The sequence below is a fragment of the Bos indicus x Bos taurus genome, chromosome 13, assembly GCF_003369695.1.
Source record: "Bos indicus x Bos taurus breed Angus x Brahman F1 hybrid chromosome 13, Bos_hybrid_MaternalHap_v2.0, whole genome shotgun sequence".
NCBI lineage: Eukaryota > Metazoa > Chordata > Mammalia > Artiodactyla > Bovidae > Bos > Bos indicus x Bos taurus.
In genome coordinates, this window is record NC_040088.1 from 44,127,983 (window position 1) to 44,150,241 (window position 22,259).

General features: G+C 45.4%; 1 protein-coding gene across 2 annotated transcripts in view; it reads right to left on the reverse strand.

Moving 5' to 3' along the window:
- The window catches only part of SLC24A3 (solute carrier family 24 member 3), a 428,436-nt gene that overhangs the window by 100,116 nt on the left and 306,061 nt on the right, over positions 1-22,259 (reverse strand). For both annotated transcript variants that reach the window (XM_027559609.1, XM_027559608.1), the window contains exon 4: positions 1,970-2,044. In XM_027559609.1, coding sequence (XP_027415410.1) covers positions 1,970-2,044 — 75 coding nt within the window. The remainder of the gene's footprint in view (positions 1-1,969; positions 2,045-22,259) is intronic.

The window sequence follows — 22,259 nt, forward strand, 5'->3', positions numbered from 1 at the left end:
CTGAGAAACTCCTATGTCTGGGCTGGGCATCCTCAGGGCTCCCCACACGCTGAGTCTTGTCCCTGGGTCTCCCAGCTTAGTTCTCCTGCCGGACTCTTGGCTTACATATGTCCTTGTAAGACACTGCCACTGAGACCGCTGCTCACATCCTGCCCCTGCACAAGCCCTTCCCTGATCTCAAGGTGAGTCAATTCTGTTCCCCTCTGTTCTTCTGTTCCCCTCTTCTCTGCATCTCCAGCTCCAGCACTTCACCTGTCCCCGGGTCTCACTCTGGAGCTGCTCTGAGCCCCAGGCCCCTTGATGGCCAGGATCACACCACATTTCACCTTGATTCCTCCCCAGGGGGTGTGCTCACAGGTGCCATGTGTGTCCCCAGTGGAGGAGAACACATTCTGACAATTGCATGTACATTTCCAGCACCAGGTCTTAACTTGGCTATTAAACAATGTGTGATTAGAGAGTGGTTGGCTTTGTGTGAGGACTAAACTGCTCCTGGTGGGTTTTAGAGACCACAGATGACCCTGATCACTGGCACTTGGTGCCTCCCCCTCTTCTCCACCAGGTGACCCTGTTCTCAGGTTAAACTGCTTTGGACAAAAGGCCTCCACACTGGCCGGCCATCCATCTCAGAAACCAGCTCTCTCACTTCCCTTCTCCCACCTCCACTGTACAGAGGAACCCACTCGGGGTCTCTCTAGGGTTGCTGTGGGATGATTCTCTTTCAAGTACACAAAACTAACCGACTTCAGGAGGTGGAAGAAACTGCTTAAGCTAGTAGTTCTCCAGTGTGGCTTCCAGACCAGCACATCACCTGGGAACTTGTTGGAAATGTAACTTCTGTTCCCCACTGTCCCGCAAGACCCAGTGACTCAGACATGGCGGGAGGGACAGTCCAGGCTGAGGGCAACGTAAAGGGACAGGAGTTCCGGACAGACAGGAGGTGCACCTGGGAGAGACACTTTCTGAAAACGGGATTCTGAATTAAGAATAAAACAGAAAGCTTCCAGATAAAGGAAACCACATTTCAAATCAGAAAAAGAGATGAAAGAAGCAAGAGAATTGAAAGAGCTCTGGATATGCTAAATATTTTCAGATGAAAGGGATGTAATTGGCCCTGGCGTCCCCTGGGCTGACTTCGAAGAGACCCTTTCCTGGTCTCTGCAGCCAGTTCTTTCATTGTCTTGCTCTTGGGGGCCCTGCTTGCAGTATTTCTGCACACGCACAGAGAGGAAGGGTGGTGGAGGTGAGGCTGAAGACTTCTCACTCTTCGCGGACCCCACAAATCATGAGGGAGGATTATGGCGGCAGAATGAAAGGGAGGGGAGGAAGGTGGAGGAAAGAGGAAGAAAGAGTGAGACTTAAAAGAAAAAGAAAGTGGGAACAGAACACAAACCGCATTTCGAGTTACGCCAAAGGGTGCAGGGAGAGCTGGCCGGAAGGGTTAAAGCCCAGCTATGGATGGGCATGGGCTCCTCTGGTAGCTCAGTTGATAAAGAATTCGCCTGCAATACAGGAGATCCCAGTTCGATCCCTGGGTCGGGGAGATCCCCTGGAAAAGGGATAGGCTACCCACTCTGGTGTTTATGGGCTTCCCTCATGGCTCAAATGGTAAGGAATCTGTCTGCAATGCGGGATATCTGGGTTTGATCCCTGGGTTGGGAAGATCCTCTGGAAAAGAGAAAGGCTACCCACTCCAGTATTCTTGCCTGGATAATCCCCATGGACAGAGGAGCCTAGTGGGCAACAATCATGGGGTCTCAAAGAGTTGGACACTACTGAGCGACTAACCACTACCCAACACAGCATGGATGAGCACAATGAAACTCTAAGTAGACCAGTGAGTTTCTGGGCTACCATTGCCCACAGCTCTGAAGCATGCTGGTGCCTGGCCTTCCCACCCAGCAGCATGCAGGGCTCCTCAGGATCTCAGTGGAGGAGGCTGGAACAGTTCCAGTGCTCAAACATGTACCTCACAGATCTTTTCCAAGGAGGGGACGAAGAAGTCATCACACACAATGGCCAGCGCGTAGAACATGTACATGGCCTGGAAGAGAGGAGAGAAGGGGTTAAAGTCAGAGTCAGGGCAGAGCCCCTGGGGTGAGGGTCAGGCCACCCTCTGCTTCAAGAACATCCTGTCTTCATTAATTCAGCAGCTTATACTGTACACCAAGTCTTTGCAATGCCTGTCACCTATCACATGCTCACCTTGTCCACCTCTTAGATCCCCAAGTGTGCCATGGATGCTGCTCCCGGGCCTTTGCACTTGCTGTTCCCACTGCCCGGAACACGTTCCCTCCAGATCACCTTGCCTCAGCCCTCCATGTACTTAGGACCTCTGGGTTAATGTCAGTCTAAGCAAAAGGCCCTCCCATCCCCCGTATTCTGCTTTGTTTTTCTTGATCTGTTTTATATACAACAGGCTAAAAGCCTCAACGCCTCTTACAAGTCCATAAACTCTCTCTCCAAGACCATGTTCCAATATTATGTATTGATCTTCCTCGAGTAAGAAGCTTCGTCTAATGCACAGCAGTGCCAACACTTGGATTAGGATGAGAAATGAGCAGATTTGCCAGGCTCTCTGTGCTCTCAAAGGTGAAGCCTACTGAAAACCAAGTTAGTTTCATGCCCAAGGCAGCGTGAGGTAGGACACCCACCCACAGATGCTCTGTGACAAGGCTCCTCTGGACACCTAGGGGCCTGCCAGGCCACGGGCTTCTTTCCAGCTCAGAGCACCTCCTGGCATCTGAGGGCAGCCTGCCACTTTACTTACAAGAAACTCTCTTCTAGCTCTTTGCTATGTTACCCACTAGAAGTCAGGTTCCCACTGGGAAAACAGAACAAGATATCGATGGGGTGCTGTGTGTGTCGGGGGGCAGGGGGATGAAGGGACTCTGTACCTTCTGTGCAGTTATGCTGTGAACCTAAAACTGCTCTAAAAGGTCTACCATTAATAATAATAAAACAACAGTATAAAGGAACGAAACAAATGTACAAAGTCAAACTTGAAGATGCAAAGGACCTACTGAAAGTGGTGACACAGATGATTCTATCAATACGCTGGTCCAAATACTTCAGAGAACGAGGCATTTGGGGATTAATTTGACCATTCCTATATTTCCAAAGGATAATATAATATCATCATTTACGATGATAACAATACCACCACTATTAATCATATTTGCCCCTCTTTGTTGGGCCAGGAATTAAGGCATGTTCTGGTGGTCTCAGTTCTCCTAACTCACATGGGAGGCAGGCGGTTCCTGATCCATCTCCCAGACACCACAGAGGACATCTTAACTTCTCCAAGGATCCTCTCCAAGCTGCCCACAGGGCCATTGTCACCCCGTGCAGAGGTCGCTTTTGATTTCTGCCCCATCCCCACTTCCTATTTCAGCTCACTTACTAATGACTGCCTTCGCCAGCCACACAGAGGGAGGGACAGTTTCAGAATCCTAGTCAGCCACTTTTGGGGGCTGCCCGTCAGAGCCACTGATGTCCTTATTTATTTATATTTGAAAAGGTTTATTTTGATTGTGTGTTCACATAAATATACCATTTATACAGAAGAATAAATGTGATCAGCATGAACATTAGTAAACCCTTGCTACCTCTGTATTTGGGGTGAATCCCTCTTTTCCTCTATAAATGAATGGACCGTAAACAGTGTTACAATAAAAAAAAAATCTTTAAGCATATATCCTTTTGCATTTCTAGGATAAGCTTCCAGATGGGGAGTTGTTGGATAATGGTCTTTAATGTTATTATTTTTACAAGGTGCACTGCAAAATACAAGACAGATTGCTGCTGCCACTACTGCTAAGTCGCTTTAGTCGTGTCCGACTCTGTGCGACCCCATAGACGGCAGCCCACCAGGCTCCCCCGTCCCTGGGATTCTCCAGGCAAGAAAACTGGAGTGGGTTGCCATTTCCTTCTCCAATGCAGGGAAGTGAAAAGTGAAAGTGAAGTCGTTCAGTTGTGTCCGACTCCTAGCGACCCCATGGAGTGCATCCCACCAGGCCCCTCTGTCCATGGGATTTTCCAGGCAAGAGCACTGGAGTGGGGTGCCATTGCCTTCTCCGACAAGATTGGAAGTCTCAAAAAGGGCTGAGCTGGCCCAATACCCTGGGATTGCCCACGTGGAGCCTAGGCCAGTAGAAACTGTGGCTCAGCTACAGCAGCCAAGGCAGGTGAATGCGGGTCGCGCTCTAAAGACCATGAGTGAAGATGTCTGCGGGAGGGGGTCGTCTACGTGAGCTGCAGCTCCAGTATCAGACCACAAGGGCTTTTCTTCCCTGGAATGCATCAGGACATCTCTACTCAGACACCGACCCATGTGCTGCCAGGGACCATGGGTCATGTTTCAGGTTTATGTGTCTTCAAGATACATAAGGGAGAAGGGAGGCAGCTATGTCCTTCACGTGTTCCTCACTATCCTGTTCCAGGTTTGCCCAGAGTGAGGGCCAGGTTTGCCTGGAGTGAATAGGTTCCAAGACAGGAGCACTCAAATAGTAGCTGGTGTTGCCTTCTGAAGCCATTCAGGGAAGTGGCCAAGGAGCATGCCTGGAACAGCGACTGCTGGAAGAGGCAGCCCGCAGCCTTGGAGGGAGCCCAGGATGGGGTCAAGGACCTCACACCCAGTCCTGGACTTGACACTTCCAAGCTGTGTGTCCTTGAGAGACTATCCTTAGCTCGCTAGCCTTCAGCACGAACCCCACCATGCTCTCTAGTTAGCTTCTGTGGCTGCTAGAGAGGAGCAAATAGAAAAGAAAAAGAACCAAGACGTGTCCCAGTCATCCCTGCTGTCTCAGCTGAGACTGATCAAGCTCAACCCAGTTCTGCTAAACCCCAAACACCCACATGCTAAATAAATGTTTATTGTTGTATGTTGTTGAGGTTTTCAGGCCATTTGTTATACAGCACTATTGTAGTAACAGCTTAACAGCTACAGCCAAGGTGATGAAAGGAGCCATAGTGAAAACAATAATAATAAGAAGTAACTTCCAAGAAGTTTAAACTTTGCTGTTGTTCTAAATGGCTATATAGTCAGCTTTTCTAGCCTCCCTGGAACTAGCCATGACCACTGACACAATTTTGGGCAATGGGAATAAGGGACAGATTCAAGTAAAGTCACCCTTTCTTCTTGCCTTGAACTCAGATGTGATGTCTAGAATGCCAGCAGCCATTATGTGACCATGAGACAATAAACATGACAATACATACCAACATGCTAAGGGTACCAGAGCCCCAAAGAATGCTATTCACCAATCTAATGCCAGAAACCACCTGCCTCTGTACTTCTTAGTAGGTGATAAAATGAATCTCCTATTTGCCTCAGTCCCCATTAATTGGGACTTCTGTACTTGCAGCTGTGTGCCTCCCTAACAGATACAAGGCATAAAAGATTCATTCTGCTGGGTGTGGGTGAAGGAGGTCAGAGAAGGCTTCACAGAGAAAGTGGCTAATGAACTAGGATTTTGAAAGATAAATTCTATTTCATCAGGCAATTTTAAAAGTTGATTGGGACTAATAAACTAGAGAACTTTGGTAAAAATAGTTAAACTGCAAAATATCTAAGGTAACATGAAGTCATCATGGCCTGGGGCTTTATGGGGGTGAATAGGCTCTAGATGAAATGTTGATACACATAAGGACTTCCGAATTGTTGAGGGCAAATGTATCCCACCAGCATGACATTAGCCCCGCTGTTTTATGTGGCATCTACAGTCAGCGGTTTTCACAGACAATTTCCTTTTGCTGCATTATCTGTACTCATGTTTCTCTATCTTTAATTTCAGTGAAGGTGGTACTGGAAAAGCAATTTCTAGAGAAGACTGTAGAAATCTGGCTTTGGTAGAAATCGTTCTAAATCTCCCAGGGAATAGGATCAGAATAAACAACAACAACAAAAAGATCTTCCTTTCTTCCGTCTCTGTCTTTTTCATGGTTTCAAGTGATCATATACAATTATACTTGGAAAAAGGTTTTTTCTTTAAAAATCATTCTCCCCCTCTTGAAAAGTTTGGTGCTGGCCCCATGATGCTATGGCAGGACCAACTCCCACACCCACTCTCAGGCTCTGCTACCATTGTAGATATCATTCTTCTGGAACAGCTCACTGCCCTGGTGATTAGAGAGAGACACCATCTCAGCCAGCCTTGGATTCTGACCAAGAGGATCTGAGATTGGGGAGCTGGCTGCAGGGAAGAGGAACACGGCAGATGGTTAGGGGTGCCCCCTGGTCCTACCATGTTCATCAGGCTTCAGGGAACTCTGCTGCCTTTCTGTGGGCTTCCAGGTGGTGCTAGTGGTAAAGACCCTGCCAGACAATGCAGGAGACAGAACAGATGTGGGTTCAATCCCTGGGTCTGAAAGATCCCCTGGAGAAGGGCATGAAAACCCACTCTATCATTCTTGCCTGGAGAATCCCATGGACAGAGGAGCCTGGTGGGTTAAAGTCCATGGGATCGCAAAGAGTTGGACCTGACTGAAGTGACTTCACACGCACGAGCACACACACACACACACACACACACACACACACACACACTGCCTTTCAGTAGTCAGAATTTGCCTCAATCTGCTTGAAGACCTGACCAGTGGATGTTGGTGCATCAGTCCCTGCTCCCTCACTCCCTGAGAGGGTCCCTCCACTTCATCCTCCTGGGTTCCCACAGCTGAATCAAGCTTCAGGAGCCTGTAGTGTCATAAGTTCCATTGCTGACCTTTTAGCAGCAATCTCTCCTTCCCCCATCTCACTTCCTACACCACTAGCAACATTTCCTTCCTTCACAAGTGACCACTGAGTTCTAATCATTGTCTTAAGGTCAGCTTCCAGGAGACCCCAAGTTAAAGTAAGAGGGAAGTGGGTTAAGGAAGACTGTTGCTGCTGCTGCTGCTAAGTCGCTTCAGTCGTGTCCGACTCTGTGCGACCCCATAGACTGCAGCCCACCAGGCTCCTCCATCCCTGGGATTCTCCAGGCAAGAACACCGGAGTGGGTCGCCATTTCCTTCTCCAATGCATGAAAGTGAAAAGTGAAAGCGAAGTCGCTCAGTCGTGTCTGACCCTCAGCGACCCCATGGACTTCAGCCCTCCAGGCTCCTCCGTCCATGGGATTTTCCAGGCAAGAGTACTTGAGTGGGGTGCCATTGTCTTCTCCGAAGGAAGACTGTAAAAGGAACTCAATGCAGCATTGAAACCAAGCTGCACCACCAAATGCAGAATGTTTATAATAAGGGAAACTGTGCAAGGGGGAGAGGAGGGATGTATGTGATCTATCTGTACTTCCTACTCATTTTTTTCTGTAAACCTAAAACTATTCTAAATAAATAAATGTATTTTTGGAGGAGTTTGGGATTAACATACATACACACACACATATATATATATATATATATACATACTACAAATAAACAAAAGGGCCTACTATATAGCATAAGGAACTATATTCAACATCTTTTAATAACCTATAATGGAAAAGAATCCAAAAAACATGTGTGGATGTATACATACATAACTGAATCACTTTGCTGTATACCCAAAAGTAACATAACATTGTAAGTTAATTATACTTCAGTTTTTTAAATAGCTAAAAAAATAAAATAAACAAAACATCGTATAGAAAAAAAAGAAATCAAGGTGGACCACTCTCAGAAACAACTATCTTCCTAAAGTCGAGTGGGGACAGTAGTTAAGTGTCTGGCAATGAGCTTTTCTTGTTGGAACATAAGTGCCTGACATTAGGCTTTTGATCTCCAGGGCATCCATTCCAAAGGCTCCCGTCTCAATAAACACATCGCCAGCTACACAACTAGATGAGGAGACAGGCTGCCTCACCCAGGAAGTTCCCCTTTCAGAAATCCTGTGTGACCCAAATAAGTGACCACTGGACTGACCCCGATTTTCCCTACCTGCACCCTAAACTCCTGCTCTTAGGTTTTAAATTTGCCAATAAAGAGTGAACCAGAGAAACCCTAGACATCCTACACTTGCCCTCAATAAAGGCAGGACCCCAGCTCTGTTCCCCACTCTCTCTCCCCACCCTGGCCACCCATGACCTCACCGTGTGGCCCTATACACCCAAGAATCTGGGAGTAATAAACTTTGTCCTTTCAAAGTTCCCTGGTTGCTGTTTCTGGGGTGTGTCCTGCCATTGAGATAGAACCAGGAGGGCCAATCCAGCCTCAACACTGGCTGCTGCTCAGGAGATGCCCATGGGAGTGCACCAGCAGCCCGACCAAGGTGAGTGCACTCCCAGCCAGAGCATTGCTCTCAAAGGCTGAGGGCAACAGACTCAGGAATGTTCTCTTCACCCCACCCCTAGTCCTCTGTAGTCGGCATCAGAAGGTCATCGAAACCACTGCCAACTGAAAAGGATTCTCTCACAGGGACTCAAATGCTAAAGGAGGTTGAGTGTATGTTAATACTCCTGCTCACCAGCATAAACCTGTCATTGTGTTACCTGATGCCTTTCACGTTACCAGATAAAGCCCATGGCTGACAGTGTTCTCGGAGGTCAGCACCCTGGGGTCACTGTCTCAGAGCCGTGGAATGAGATCTGCCTTCTCTTCCTTTGTTCTCTCGACTCTTTCTTCCCCACCCCAATGCCTCTCATATGGGGTCCACTCTGAGAATGGTTCCTGAGTCCCTGAGGACCTCATTTATTTCGCTTGCTTGACAGTTTCTCAGGGAAGTGGGGGTGGTAATTGCCATCTCCCCATAATATCCACTAAAGGCATGTTCTGGGGACAGGTTTCTGTAGCTGGGCTGATGTGTGCGTGGGCCTTACAGGGGCTCCCTGATGGGGGCAGGCACACACATGCTCCACTGACCCTCACAATCATGGCTGCAGGATGGGGTGCTGGTTCAATCCAGCCTCCTCGCAGTGGGGACCAAGTCATTAACCTGGTTCAGGTCAGCCAGCTAGTGGGTGGCAGAGGCAGGATTTGAGCCCAGGGAACTATCTCCCTACTACATGGCTCTCATCACCACACCATGGCACCTCTCTCTCTTTCTTTATACACATATAGATAGATATAGATATATGTACAGATTTAAAGATTGGAGAAGGAAATAGCAACCCACTCCAGTATTCTTGCCTGGAAAATTCCACGGGCAGAGGAACCTGGTGAGCGCCAGTTCATGGGGTTGCAAAGAGTCAGATATATATATACACAATATATATATGTGTGTGTGTGTGTATATATATATATATATATAGAGAGAGAGAGAGAGAGAGAGAGCAGACGGGAGGAGCTACCCCACGCCCCAACGCCCGAGGCCAGGGGCGGCAGCCGGGAGGAGCAACCCCACGTCCAAAGAGCCGTGGCTGCGTGGGCACAGGAGGGCCTAGAGGAGCTATCCCACGTTGAAGGTCAGGAAGGGCTGCGGTGAGGAGATACCCCTTGTTCAAGGTAAGGAGCAGTGGCTGCGCTTTGCTGGAGCAGCCATGAAGAGATACCCTACGCCCGAGGTAAGAGAAACCCAAGTAAGATGGTAGGTGTTGCAAGAGGGCATCAGAGGGCAGACACACTGAAACCATACTCACAGAAAACTAGTCAATCTAATCACACTAGGACCACAGCCTTGTCTAACTCAATGAAACTAAGCCATGCCATTGGGGCAACCCAAGATGGGTGGGTCATGGTGGAGAGATCTGACAGAATGTGGTCCACTGGAGAAGGGAATGGCAAACCACTTCAGTATTCTTGCCTTGAGAACCCCATGAACAGTATGAAAAGGCTAAATGATAGGATACTCAAAGAGGAACTCCCCAGGTCCATAAGTGCCCAGTATGCTACTGGACATCAGTGGAGAAATAACTCCAGAAAGAATGAAGGGATGGAGCCAAAGCAAAAAGAATACCCAGCTGTGGATGTGACTGGTGATAGAAGCAAGGTCCAATGCTGTAAAGAGCAATATTGCATAGGAACCTGGAATGTCAGGTCCATGAATCAAGGCAAATTGGAAGTGGTCAAACAAGAGATGGCAAGAGTGAATGTCGAAATTCTAGGAATCAGTGAACTAAAATGGACTGGAATGGGTGAATTTAACTCAGATGACCATTATATCTACTACTGTGGGCAGGAATCCCTCAGCAGAAATGGAGAAGCCATCATGGTCAACAAAAGAGTCCAAAATGCAGTACTTGGATGCAATCTCAAAAACGACAGAATGATCTCTGTTCATTTCCAAGGCAAACCATTCAATATCACAGTGAAGTCTATGCCCCAACCAGTAACGCTGAAGAGGCTGAAGTTGAATGGTTCTATGAAGACCTACAAGACCTTTTAGAACTAACACCCCAAAAAGATGTCCTTTTCATTATAGGGGACTGGAATGCAAAAGTAGGAAGTCAAGAAACACCTGGATTAACAGGCAAATTTGGCCTTGGAATACAGAATGAAGCAGGGCAAAGACTAATAGAGTTTTGCCAAGAAAATGCACTGGTCATAACAAACACCCTCTTCCAACAACACAAGAGAAGACTCTATACATGGACATCACCAGATGGTCAACACTGAAATCAGATTAATTACATTCTTTGCAGCCAAAGATGGAGAAGCTCTATACAGTCAGCAAAAACAAGACCAGGAGCTGACTGTGGCTCAGATCATGAACTCCTTATTGCCAAATTCAGACTTAAATTGAAGAAAGTAGGGAAAACCACTAGACCATTCAGGTATGACCTAAATCAAATCCCTTATGATTATACAGTGGAAGTGAGAAATAGATTTAAGGGCCTAGATCTGATAGAGTGCCTGATGAACTATGGAATGAGGTTCGTGACATTGTACAGGAGACAGGGATCAAGACCATCCCCATGGAAAAGAAATGCAAAAAAGCAAAATGGCTGTCTGAGGAGGCCTTACAAATAGCTGTGAAAAGAAGAGAAGCGAAAAGCAAAGGAGAAAAAGATATAAGCATCTGAATGCAGAGTTCCAAAGAATAGCAAGAAGAGATAAGAAAGTCTTCTTCAGCGATCAATGCAAAGAAATAAGAGGAAAACAACAGAATGGGAAAGACTAGAAATCTCTTCAAGAAAATTAGAGATACCAAGGGAACATTTCATGCAAAGATGGGCTCGATAAAGGACAGAAATGGTATGGACCTAACAGAAGCAGAAGATATTAAGAAGAGGTGGCAAGAATACACAGAAGAACTGTACAAAAAAGATCTTCACGACCTGGATAATCACGATGGTGTGATCACTCACCTAGAGCCAGACATCCTGGAATGAGAAGTCAAGTGGGCCTTAGAAAGCATCACTACGAACAAAGCTAGTGGAGGTGATAGAATTCCAGTTAAGCTATTCCAAATCCTGAAAGATGATGCTATGGAAGTGCTGTACTCAATATGCCAGCAAATTTGGAAAACTCAGCAGTGGCCACAGGACTGGAAAAGGTCATTTTTCTTTCCAATCCCAAAGAAAGGCAATGCCAAAGAATGCTCAAACTACCGCACAATTGCACTCATCTCACACGCTAGTAAAGTAATGCTCAAAATTCTCCAAGCCAGGCTTCAGCAATATGTGAACCGTGAACTTCCTGATGTTCAAGCTGGTTTTAGAAAAGGCAGAGGAACCAGAGATCAAATTGCCAACATCTGCTGGATCATGGAAAAAGCAAGAGAGTTCCAGAAAAACATCTACTTCTGCTTTATTGACTATGCCAAAGCCTTTGACTGTGTGGATCACAATAAACTGTGGAAAATTCTGAAAGAGATGGGAATCCCAGACCACCTGACCTGCCTCTTGAGAAATCTGTATGCAGGTCAGGAAGCAACAGTTAGAACTGGACATGGAACAACAGACTGGTTCCAAATAGGAAAAGGAGTACATCAAGGCTGTATATTGTCACCCTGCTTATTTAACTTCTATGCAGAGTACATCATGAGAAATGCTGGACTGGAAGAAGCACAAGCTGGAATCAAGACAGCCAGGAGTAATATCAATAACCTCAGATATGCAGATGACACCACCCTTATGGCAGAAAGTGAAGAGGAACTCAAAAGCCTCTTGATGAAAGTGAAAGTGGAGAGTGAAAAAGCTGGCTTAAAGCTCAACATTCAGAAAATGAAGATCATGGCATCCGGTCCCATAACTTCATGGGAAATAGATAGGGAAACAGTGGAAACAGTGTCAGGCTTTCTTTTTTTGGGCTCCAAAATCACTGCAGATGGTGACTGCAGCCATGAAATTAAAAGACGCTTACTCCTTGGAAGGAAAGTTATGACCAACCTAGATAGCATATTCAAAAGCAGAGACATTACTTTGCCAACAAAGGTTCATCTAGTCAAGGCTATGGTTTTTCCTGTGGTCATGTATGGATGTGAGAGTTGGACTGTGAAGAAGGCTGAGTGCTGAAGAATTGATGCTTTTGAACTGTGGTGTTGGAGAAGACTCTTAAGAGTCCCTTGCACGATCCAACCAGTCCATTCTGAAGATCAGCCCTGGGATTTCTTTGGAAGGAATGATGCTAAAGCTGAAACTCCAGTACTTTGGCCACCTCATGCGAAGAGTTGACTCATTGGAAAAGACTCTGATGCTGGGAGGGATTGGGGGAAGGAGGAGAAGGGGACGATAGAGGATGAGATGGCTGGATGGCATCACTGACTCGATGGATGTGAGTCTGGGTGAACTCTGGGAGTTGGTGATGGACAGGGAGGCCTGGCGTGCTGTGATTTATGGGGTCGCAAAGAGTCGGACACTACTGAGCAACTGAACTGAACTGATATATATATAATCCCCTGAAGAAGAGCGTGGCAACCCACTCCAGTATTCTTGCCTAGAGAATCCCATGGACAGAGGAGCTGGGCAGGCTACAGTCCACAGGGTTGCAGAGTCGGACACGACTGAAGCGATTTAGCACACAAGCACATATATACATATATTATACATCTCCCCATATTTTTTGACTTTTAAAAACTTCATTTTTTTATTGTGTTAAATATGCACAAGATTTACCATTTTAACCATATTTAAGTGTACAGCTTCATGGCATTAAGTATCACAGCTGTACCACCATCACCTCTAGATCCTTTTCATCTTTCCAAACTGAAACTGTCTCCACTAAACATTAACTCCCCATTCCCTCTCCTCCCAGCCCCTGGTGATCATCTTTCTACTTTCTGTGTCTGTGAATGTGACAACTCTACTAGAGACCTCATATAAGGGGAATCCTACAGTATTTGTCCCTTTGTGACTGTCTTATTTCACTCAGCATAATGTCTGCACAGTTCATACATGCTGTAGCAGGGGTCAGAATGCCTTACCTTTTCAAGGCTGAGTAATATTCTATTGTAAGGATATGCCACATTCTATTTAATCATTCATCTGTCACTGCACATTTGGGTTGCTTCCATCTTTCATCTATAGTCAATAACTTTGCTGTGAACATTGATGTACAAATCTCTGAGTTCCTTCTTGCAATTCTTTGGAGGTAGATACCCAGAAGTGGAATCACTGGATCATATGGTAATTCTGTGTTTCATTTTCTGAGGACCTGCCATACTGCTCTCCAAAGGGGCTGCACCATTTTACATTCCTTCCAACAGTTTACAAGCTCCAGTTTCTCCATATCTTCACCAATACTTGTTATTTTGTTTTTATTTATTTTTTCAATAGTAGCTATCTTAACAGGTGTGAGATAATGTGATCAAGGCACAGTTTGGGGTTTTGTTAACGAGTTCATTTTTGAAGAAGTAGTTACCAACCCCTCCACCCCAGCCGCACCCCCGCCCCGCCTCACCACCATCAAAGCCCTGCTGTCAGGATAGGAGACAGGTGTGACAGAAATAGGAGGCAAGTGTATTCCTGGGCCCCTGGCAATCCTCCACCTAAGTATGTTCAAACACTCGAGGAAGCCCATTCATTCTTTCGAAAGAAGAGTCTCCTTTGTAGAATCAAGAATGAAAACTCCCTTCCATTGTCGTGGGCTTCCTTCCCTTTCAGGGTATTGCCCTGCAGGAGTCTTCACTGGACTCACACAGAACAGACAGAGATCAGGGCTGAGGGAAGGAGGATGGTCAAGGCAGGATGGGAGCAGAGAGTGGTGGCAGCAGGTTTGGGCATGCCTGTCAGAAGCTGCTACTTGGTGCCAGGGCCTCAACTGCCCAGAGAGGATGAGGCAGGCTCTGTGGCTCACTGAACAGTGGATGCCCATCTGAAATGGGCAGCCTGTGCTCTGCCCTAACCAGTGTTGCATGAGAATACGTGCTTAGCGAGGCCAGAGCTTCTGATCTCCCAAGAGAGAAGCTGCGAGTCTGGACTGTTGGGTAGCATCTCTTGAGGCTGAGTAAGGACTATGGATGCCCTGGTGCCCCTACTCTCTGCCTTGCTGATTCTGCTGCCTGCACCCAGGTCTCCTGGCTGCTGTCTGAATGAGCCTCGCAAGCTCTGCCTCAGGGCTTTTGCACGGTTATTCCCTATGCCAGTTTCACTTTCTCCCCAGCCATCCACCTGGCTCTGTGCCTCACTTCTTTCAGCCTTTGCTCAAACCTCACCTTCATGGAGCCTCCTTCTCCTGCACTCTCCTCCTCCTGTCTCTGACCCTGTTCCATTTCCTCTTTTTTCTATTACCAGGATTACCTTCTAGCATACCAAATAATTCTTATCATGGTGCATATTTTATTGTATGTCTCATTCCATAGAATGTAAACTCCACACAGACAGGGGTCTTTACCTAACTTATCCTTTGATATATCCCTAGTGCCCATACAGGGCCGGCACATAGTATGTGTTCAATAAATAATTCTTAGATAAATGATTGAATTAAACAATTGTAAAACACTCAACCAGCCACACAGAACCTGCCAATTATAAGCATTATAAATTCAGTTTGGGTCCAACTTTCCAATTCTTTGATCAGGAAAGTGGTACACCATCATGTCTGCTGAACATGTAAGCAAAGCATTTGGTATTACAGGTAAACACAGAGCTCTTCACTGGATTTTCTGTGAACTTTACGGAAGGACACAGGGCCTAGGTTTCAGGGGGTGAAGGGGAGGGTGTAGTAAGACCATCTGGAGGAGCTGATGCTTATACCATGTCTGAGAAATGAACAGGTATTAGCCAATCAAATAAACCAGGACAGAGTTGACTAGGCAACAGAACAGCAAGAATAAAAACATGGTTTGTGCTGAAAATGACACTTTGGCTGGAGTACAGATTATGAGTGAGCTGGCACCCCACTCCAGTACTCTTGCCTGGAAAATCCCACGGACGGAGGAGCCTGGAAGGCTGAAGTCCATGGGGTCGCTGAGGGTCGGACACGACTGAACGACTTCACTTTCACTTTTCACGTTCATGCATTGGAGAAGGAAATGGCGACCCACTCCAGTGTTCTTGCCTGGAGAATCCCAGGGACAGGGGAGCCTGGTGGGCTCCCATCTATGGGGTCGCACAGAGTCGGACACGACTGAAGTGACTTAGCAGCAGCAGCAGCAGCAGAGACAGATGAGGCTACAGAAACAAGTTAAGGTTAGTTGGGGGAGTTCTTATACTCTAGACTTAGAGATTTGGGTTCACAGGTGCAGACCATCTATGATGATCAGGAATCATTGTTGACTTTACTGGGAAAACCTTATGATGATGGTGATGATGAAAGTGGTTTTGATGGTATGATGATGGTTGTAATAATGCTGGTGCTGACAGTGATTGGATGATGATGGGGACAGTGATGGAGATGAAGATGGTGATGATGGTGGTTGGTGGTGATGGTGAAGATGGTGATGATGGTGATGATAATGGTGATGACGATGGGGACAATGGTGAAGATGGTGATGGTGATGATGAGAAAGATAATGCTGGTGATGATGATGACAGGTCACACTTTTTGAATACTGACCATTGAGCACATGACCACTGAGCACACTGGCCATATGACTAAGCATAGAAATGCTTTACAACTTAATCCTTTCAACTACCCCATGAGATACTATTGTTATCCCCACTTTTCAGACAAGGAAATTGAGGCAGACAGAATATAAGTCCTAAGTCACAGCACCAGCACAAAACAGAAACTGGACTTCAACCCCATTTGAATGATTACAGCCCAAGCCAGTCATGGTTCTAACCTTACTTTCAGCAGCAAGAGAAGAGATGTGGTCTGAATGCTCAGGATGCCCACTGGCTTGAGGGTTTCTCAAGACCCCTCATCTTTCCTTGAGTCATTTCTTCCCTTTCTGCCTTTCCTCTACTTCGCCATGATGCTCCCCCTCTCCCATTGCCACTAAAACCGTGTGACATACTCTGGGAGCTCTGAAAACCCCATGTGAGATGGTCTGGCAGCAGGTTTGTTAGCTAGCACTGGCCTCTCCTTCAGGCTCATTGAGAAAGTGACAATGACTTCTACTTTGAGGATATATTGTAAATAATAGAAAATTTAACTTTTCTGGGAGACTTTGAAATTCCAGCATATACTCAACTATCTGCAAGAGGATGGAACTCTTCAAGGTTGGTGAGAAACCTGCTTCTTGCCTTAAAGTTTTTAATAGCAACCAGAGCTGAGTCTTTCTGAGGCAATCCACAGTGAAGTAGGAATTTCCATGCCAGATTCAGAGCTAAGCTTATTAAACAACATGGAGCCTTTGAAAGACGCCAGTCTGGTTAAAGTTATCAAGACATTTATACTCTTGCCTTTCTGTCGTTTTCTTGTTATTCTCTGTCCAAACAGTCTTGGGAGCTGGTGGGTACTGCAGCTGCCAGATAACATCAAACAGTGGACGGCGGCCGAACCCCGGGCAGGTAACCAAAACTTCCAAAAACAGAGCTGGCCTGAGACGTGGGCACTTCAAGCAGGCTCATCATTGGCGCCTCTTCAAACTCATGCTCTTTAAATATTTATTCAACATTTATTTACTGGAAGATGGAGGCGAAAACTCATCCTCTATTAATTAAAAAGTGTATATAGAAATTAAGCCTCTTACTAATGCATTTCCAGCAATGCAGGCATAGTCAATATTCTGAAAAATAGACTGCAAAATCTCCCCTATTTTTCTGTAATTGTTATCCTCTTTCATCTTTCTTTTGCAAAAGGGATTACTCTTAAGTAAGCAATGTCTTGTTGGTGAATTCAAAGTTTTAATATCTAATATTTAGGTAGTGAAACACTTTATGCACTATTCATTCTAATTTTAAAATTTCAACTGGTGACATTATTCACAATAGTCAAGACAGAGAAACAACCTAAACGTCCATCAACAGATGACTGGCTAAAGAAGATGTGATGTGTATATATATGTATATATATATATATATATCTTGTTTTATATATACATATGTTATATATTATATACATATAATATATACAATGGAATATTACTAAGCCATAAAAAAGAATGAAATAATGACATTTGCAGCTAGACATAGATATCATCTAGAAATGATCATACCAAGCAAAGTAAGTCAGAAAGAGAAAGACAGACCCCATATGGTATCACCTATGTGTGGAATCTGAAATATGATACAAATGAACCTATGTACAAAACAGCAACAGACTCACAGACACAGGCAACAGACCTGTGGTTGCCAAGGCGGGGGTAGAAAAGGAGTGGGAGCTTGGGATTAGCAGAGACAAACATGTATAGGATGGATAAACAACAAGGTCCTATTGTTTAGCTCAGGGAACTATATTCAATATCCTGCAACAAACCATAGTAGAAAAGAACATGAAAAAGAATGCATGTATATATATAACTGAATCACTTTGCTATACAACAGAGACTAACATTGTAAATCAACTATACTTTACTAAAAAAATAAAAATTCAGCTGGTGGAATGATGGGAGCCCTTATAAAGTACGTGTGATAGAAATCAGCTGACAGTAGCAAAAAGCAGGAGGATCTGTGCTATTCCTACTGTAGGTGGCTGTTTGCTTCAGGTGGAGGCGATCAATTTATTTGCCTTCAGTTGTGTTGTGCTGGAACGTGAGTAAAGAGGCACCATCTTGTTTCTCCAAAAGAATTTTTTTTTAATTTTGTATTGGGGTCTAGCGGATTAACAATGTGACAGTTTTAGGTGAACAGTGAAGGGACTCAGCCATACACATGCATGTATCCTTTCTCCTCTCTTGTTTCATATGCGATGTTTTGTGCTCCTGGGTGGTCAGTGACCTGAGAAGGTGCTCAGGTGGCCACACCGCCATCCAGCTTTGGGTACCCTGGCACAGTCTTCTGCCAGGTTGAAACTACTTCCTTGACTGCATGCCTTTACTGTATCCTCTTATCTGAACTGACCCAGGATACCTTTCTCCTGGAGTGGAAGAAGCTTTCCCATTCATGGTGGAGGGCGACACAGGTCATCCTGCTTGCGATTGGTGTAAAGGGTCAACAGGCTGGATGGCTGTGGGTAGCAGTCCAGCCTGGGGCTGTGTGTCTGAGTAAAACCAACAGGCTTGTGTGGGGCTTAAACTCTCACCTTCATTTTATTGCTTAAGATCTAGTGCAGTTAATGAACCCAGACCAAAGCTTTGTATTATAGTACTTCCAACTTCACACTTCAATGACAATCCACTAAAATCACTCCCAGATGAATACCATGGACTTTTAACTAGGAGGTTCAAAACCTCTCTTGCCAGACAATTAGCTTAGCTGGGCATAGAACGTCCCTCCCCTGGGCTGACATTCAGGGTATTCCAAGGAATCCTTTGTACCCAGACAACAGCATGAATGACTGCTGGTCTTGGGTGTCCTTCGTGCATTCTATTCACATTGTGTGCCCTTAGAAAGCAACAGGGCTCCAGATAGAGATGCTCTCAGACGTTCTACTAAACATCTTTCTGTTGCTGGAGGGACAATGCCTCTGATGAGAAGGGGACCGACTTCTGCTGCAGTCTGTAGATGATGACACCAACATGAGGAACTGGGGCTTTAAGGCAGAAGCTAAAATTTAATCATGCTTACACTCACCTCCCCCAGGGCTAAGAAAAAGCAAGCTGCAGAGCTGCAACTAAAAACCCAAGAGATCGTCTAAAGGCATAAGGGTAAAGCACACTGAAGTATGTGCATGCATGCTAAGTTGCTTCAGTCGTGTCCGACTCTGTGTGACCCTATAGATTGTAGCCTGCCAGGCTCCTCTGTCCAGGGGATTCTCCAGGCAAGAATACTGGAGTGGGTTGCCACATCCTCCTCCAGGAGATCCCCCCGACCCAGGGATTGAGTCTATCTCTTACGTCTAACCTGCATTGGCAGGTGGGTTCTTTATCACTAGCACCACCTGGGAAGCCCACATTGAAGTACAAGAGAGATGATTTCCTGGAGATGATAAAGAAACTGGACAACAGTGGCATCTTTGAGTTACTTCAGTTCTTTCCTGGAATGAATAAACAGGAATGGAAGAAATCTGCCTGGCTGGTTACTCCTGTGAAAGTGTTAGTTGCTCATTCGTGTCTGACTCTTTGTAACCCCATGGACTGTGGCCTGCCAGGCTCCTCTGTTCATGGAACTCTCCAGGCAAGAGTACTGAAGTGGGTTGTGATTTCCTTCTCCGGGGGATCTTCCCAACCCAGGGATTGAACCCACATCTCCTACATTGCAGACAGATTTTTTACTAGTTGAGCCATAAGGGGAGCCATGGTTACTCCTGCTCTCCCTGTCAGTGTAAGGAAGTTGGTGGAGGCAGCGATGAACCATGGTTATGAAGCAGGAACCAATCGATTTATTGTTGCTTAGTTGCTAAGTTGTGTCTGACTCTTTGTGACCCCACAGACTGCAGCATGCCAGGCTTCCCTGTACTTCACTATCTCCTGGAGTTTGCTCAAACTCATGTCCATTGAGTTGGTGATGCCATCCAACCATCTCATCCTCTGTCGCCCTCTTCTCTTCTTGCCCTCAGTCATTCCCAGCATCAGGGTCTTTCCCAATGAGTTGGCTCTTCGCATCAGGTGGCCAAAGTACTGGAGCTTCAACATCAGTCCTTAAATGAATATTCAGGGTTGATCTCTTTTAGGATTGACTGATTTGATCTCCTTGCAATTGAAGGGACTCTCAAGAGTCTTTTCCAGCACCACAATGCAAAATCATCAATTCTTCGGCACTAAGCCTTCTTTGTGGTCCAACTCTTATAACTGTACATGACTACTGGAAAAACCATAGCTTTGACTATATGGATGTCTCTGCTTTTTAATATGCTGTCTACATTCATATAGCTTTTCTTTCAAGGAGCAAGCATCTTTTAATTTTGTGGCTGAAATCACCATTTGCAGTGATTTTTATTGGAGCCCAAGAAAATAAAATCTGTCACTGTTTCCAATTTTTCCCCATCTATTTGCCATAAAGTGATGGGACCAGATGCCATAATCTTAGTTTTCTGGACGTTGAGTTTTAAGCCAGCTTTTTCACTCTCCTCTGTTACCCCCATCAAGAGGCTCTTTTAGTTTCTCTTCTCTTTCTGGCATTAAGAGTGGTATCATCTACATTTCTGAGGTTGTTGATATTTTTCCCAGCATTCTTGATTCCAGCTTGGGATTCATACCCTGTCCTTTTACATGATGTACTCTGCATATAAGTTAAATACGCAGGGTGACAATATACAGCATTGATATACTCCTTTCCCAATTTTGAACCAGTCCATTGTTCCATGTCTGGTTCAAACTGTTGCTTCTTGATCTGCATATAGGTTTCTCAGGAGGCAGGTAAAGTGATATGGTATTTCCATCCCTTTAAGAATTTTCCGCAGTTTGTTGAGATCCACATAGTCAAAGCCTTTCGCGTAGTCAAGAAAGCAGGAGTAGGTGTTTTTTTGGAATTCCCTTGCTTTTTCTATGATCGCCTGCTCCATATCTCAGTAGTGTGGCCTGAGGTGAGCATTTCAACTGCATTGAGGTTTCAGTTTTCCTTGTTTGTAAAATGGGGATAACAGTATCTACCTCAAGTGGTTGTTTTGAAACTAGATCATGTAGAATTCTTAGCACCACAGCTGGAATGTTGCAAGTGTTCAATAAATGCTGAATAATATTACTGGGTCATCATTATTTCAATCACCTTGTTAGAAAGAAAAGTGGAACCAACTGAACTGAAATAGACTCAGAATCATTCCTATTTTTATTCTTTACACAAACACAAGGCAAGATGAGCAGGCATCTTCCTCTCTCCGACTGCATCTGGGGGCCACTGAACTGGAAGCAGGCACTCAAAAATGGTTTCTTTTTCCTTCCTTGTCTCATAAGAGCTGATCCCCATCCAAGGAAACCCAACCCAAGTTTCACATTCCAACAAACACAGGATTTAGGACTCCCCAGCGGTCAACGGGGAAGGCCAACACAATGGTAAAATCCAACCAACCCCTGGATCCGATGTTAATTACAACTGAAAAGCAGATGGTATCTAAATCTAGGCCCATCTGTTCCCTGTCTGTGGGAAGTTTCCCCAGCGGAGAAGACAGAGCCACAGCCAACTTCCTCTTGCCCCAAGGAAGACGGGACTTTTGCATTTAAGAAAACATCTTCTTGTTTGTCATGATAAGATTGTCTCTGATCTACAAAACCACAGAAAATTTAGGTCAGACACCCAACCAGGCAAAGTCAGTGGGACAACCTCAGGAATGTAGACAGCTACTCAAGTTCAAGCTCTCACCACAAGTGAAGCATTTTGGAGATAAGAAAATATTTGAATATGACTTGTGCCTTGGTTTATAAAATTCCCCCTACACTCCATATAGAATTCCCATTATGATGTGGCCTAGATGAGAGAATTACTTGATTGGATTCTATTACTCATATGCTTTTAAACTGTGGTGTTGTAGAAGACTCTTCAGAGTCCCTTGGACTGCAAGGAAATCAAACCAGTCCATCCTAAAGGAAATCAGTCCTAAATATTCATTGGAAGGACTGATGCTGAAGCTGAAAATCCAATAATTTGGCCACCGGATATGAAGAATTGACTCACTGGAAAAGGCCCTGAAAGACTGAAGGCAGAAGGAGAAGGGGATGACAGAGGATGAGATGGTTGGGTGGCATAACCAACTTGATAGACATGAATTTGAGCAAGCTCCAGGAGTTAGTGATGGGCAGGGAAGCCTGCTGTGCTTCAGTCCATGGGTCTCAAAGAGTCGGACATGACTGAGCGATTGAACTAAACTATTACTCATACTTACATCATCTGTCTTTTTTTATTGGAATATAATTGTTCTACAATGTTAGTTTCTACTGTACAATGAAGTGAGTCAGCCATATGTATACATATATCTCTGCCTTCCTGAGCCTCCCTTCCACCCACTCCCCCATTCCACCCCTCTAGGTCATCGTGAGTACCGAGCTGAGCACC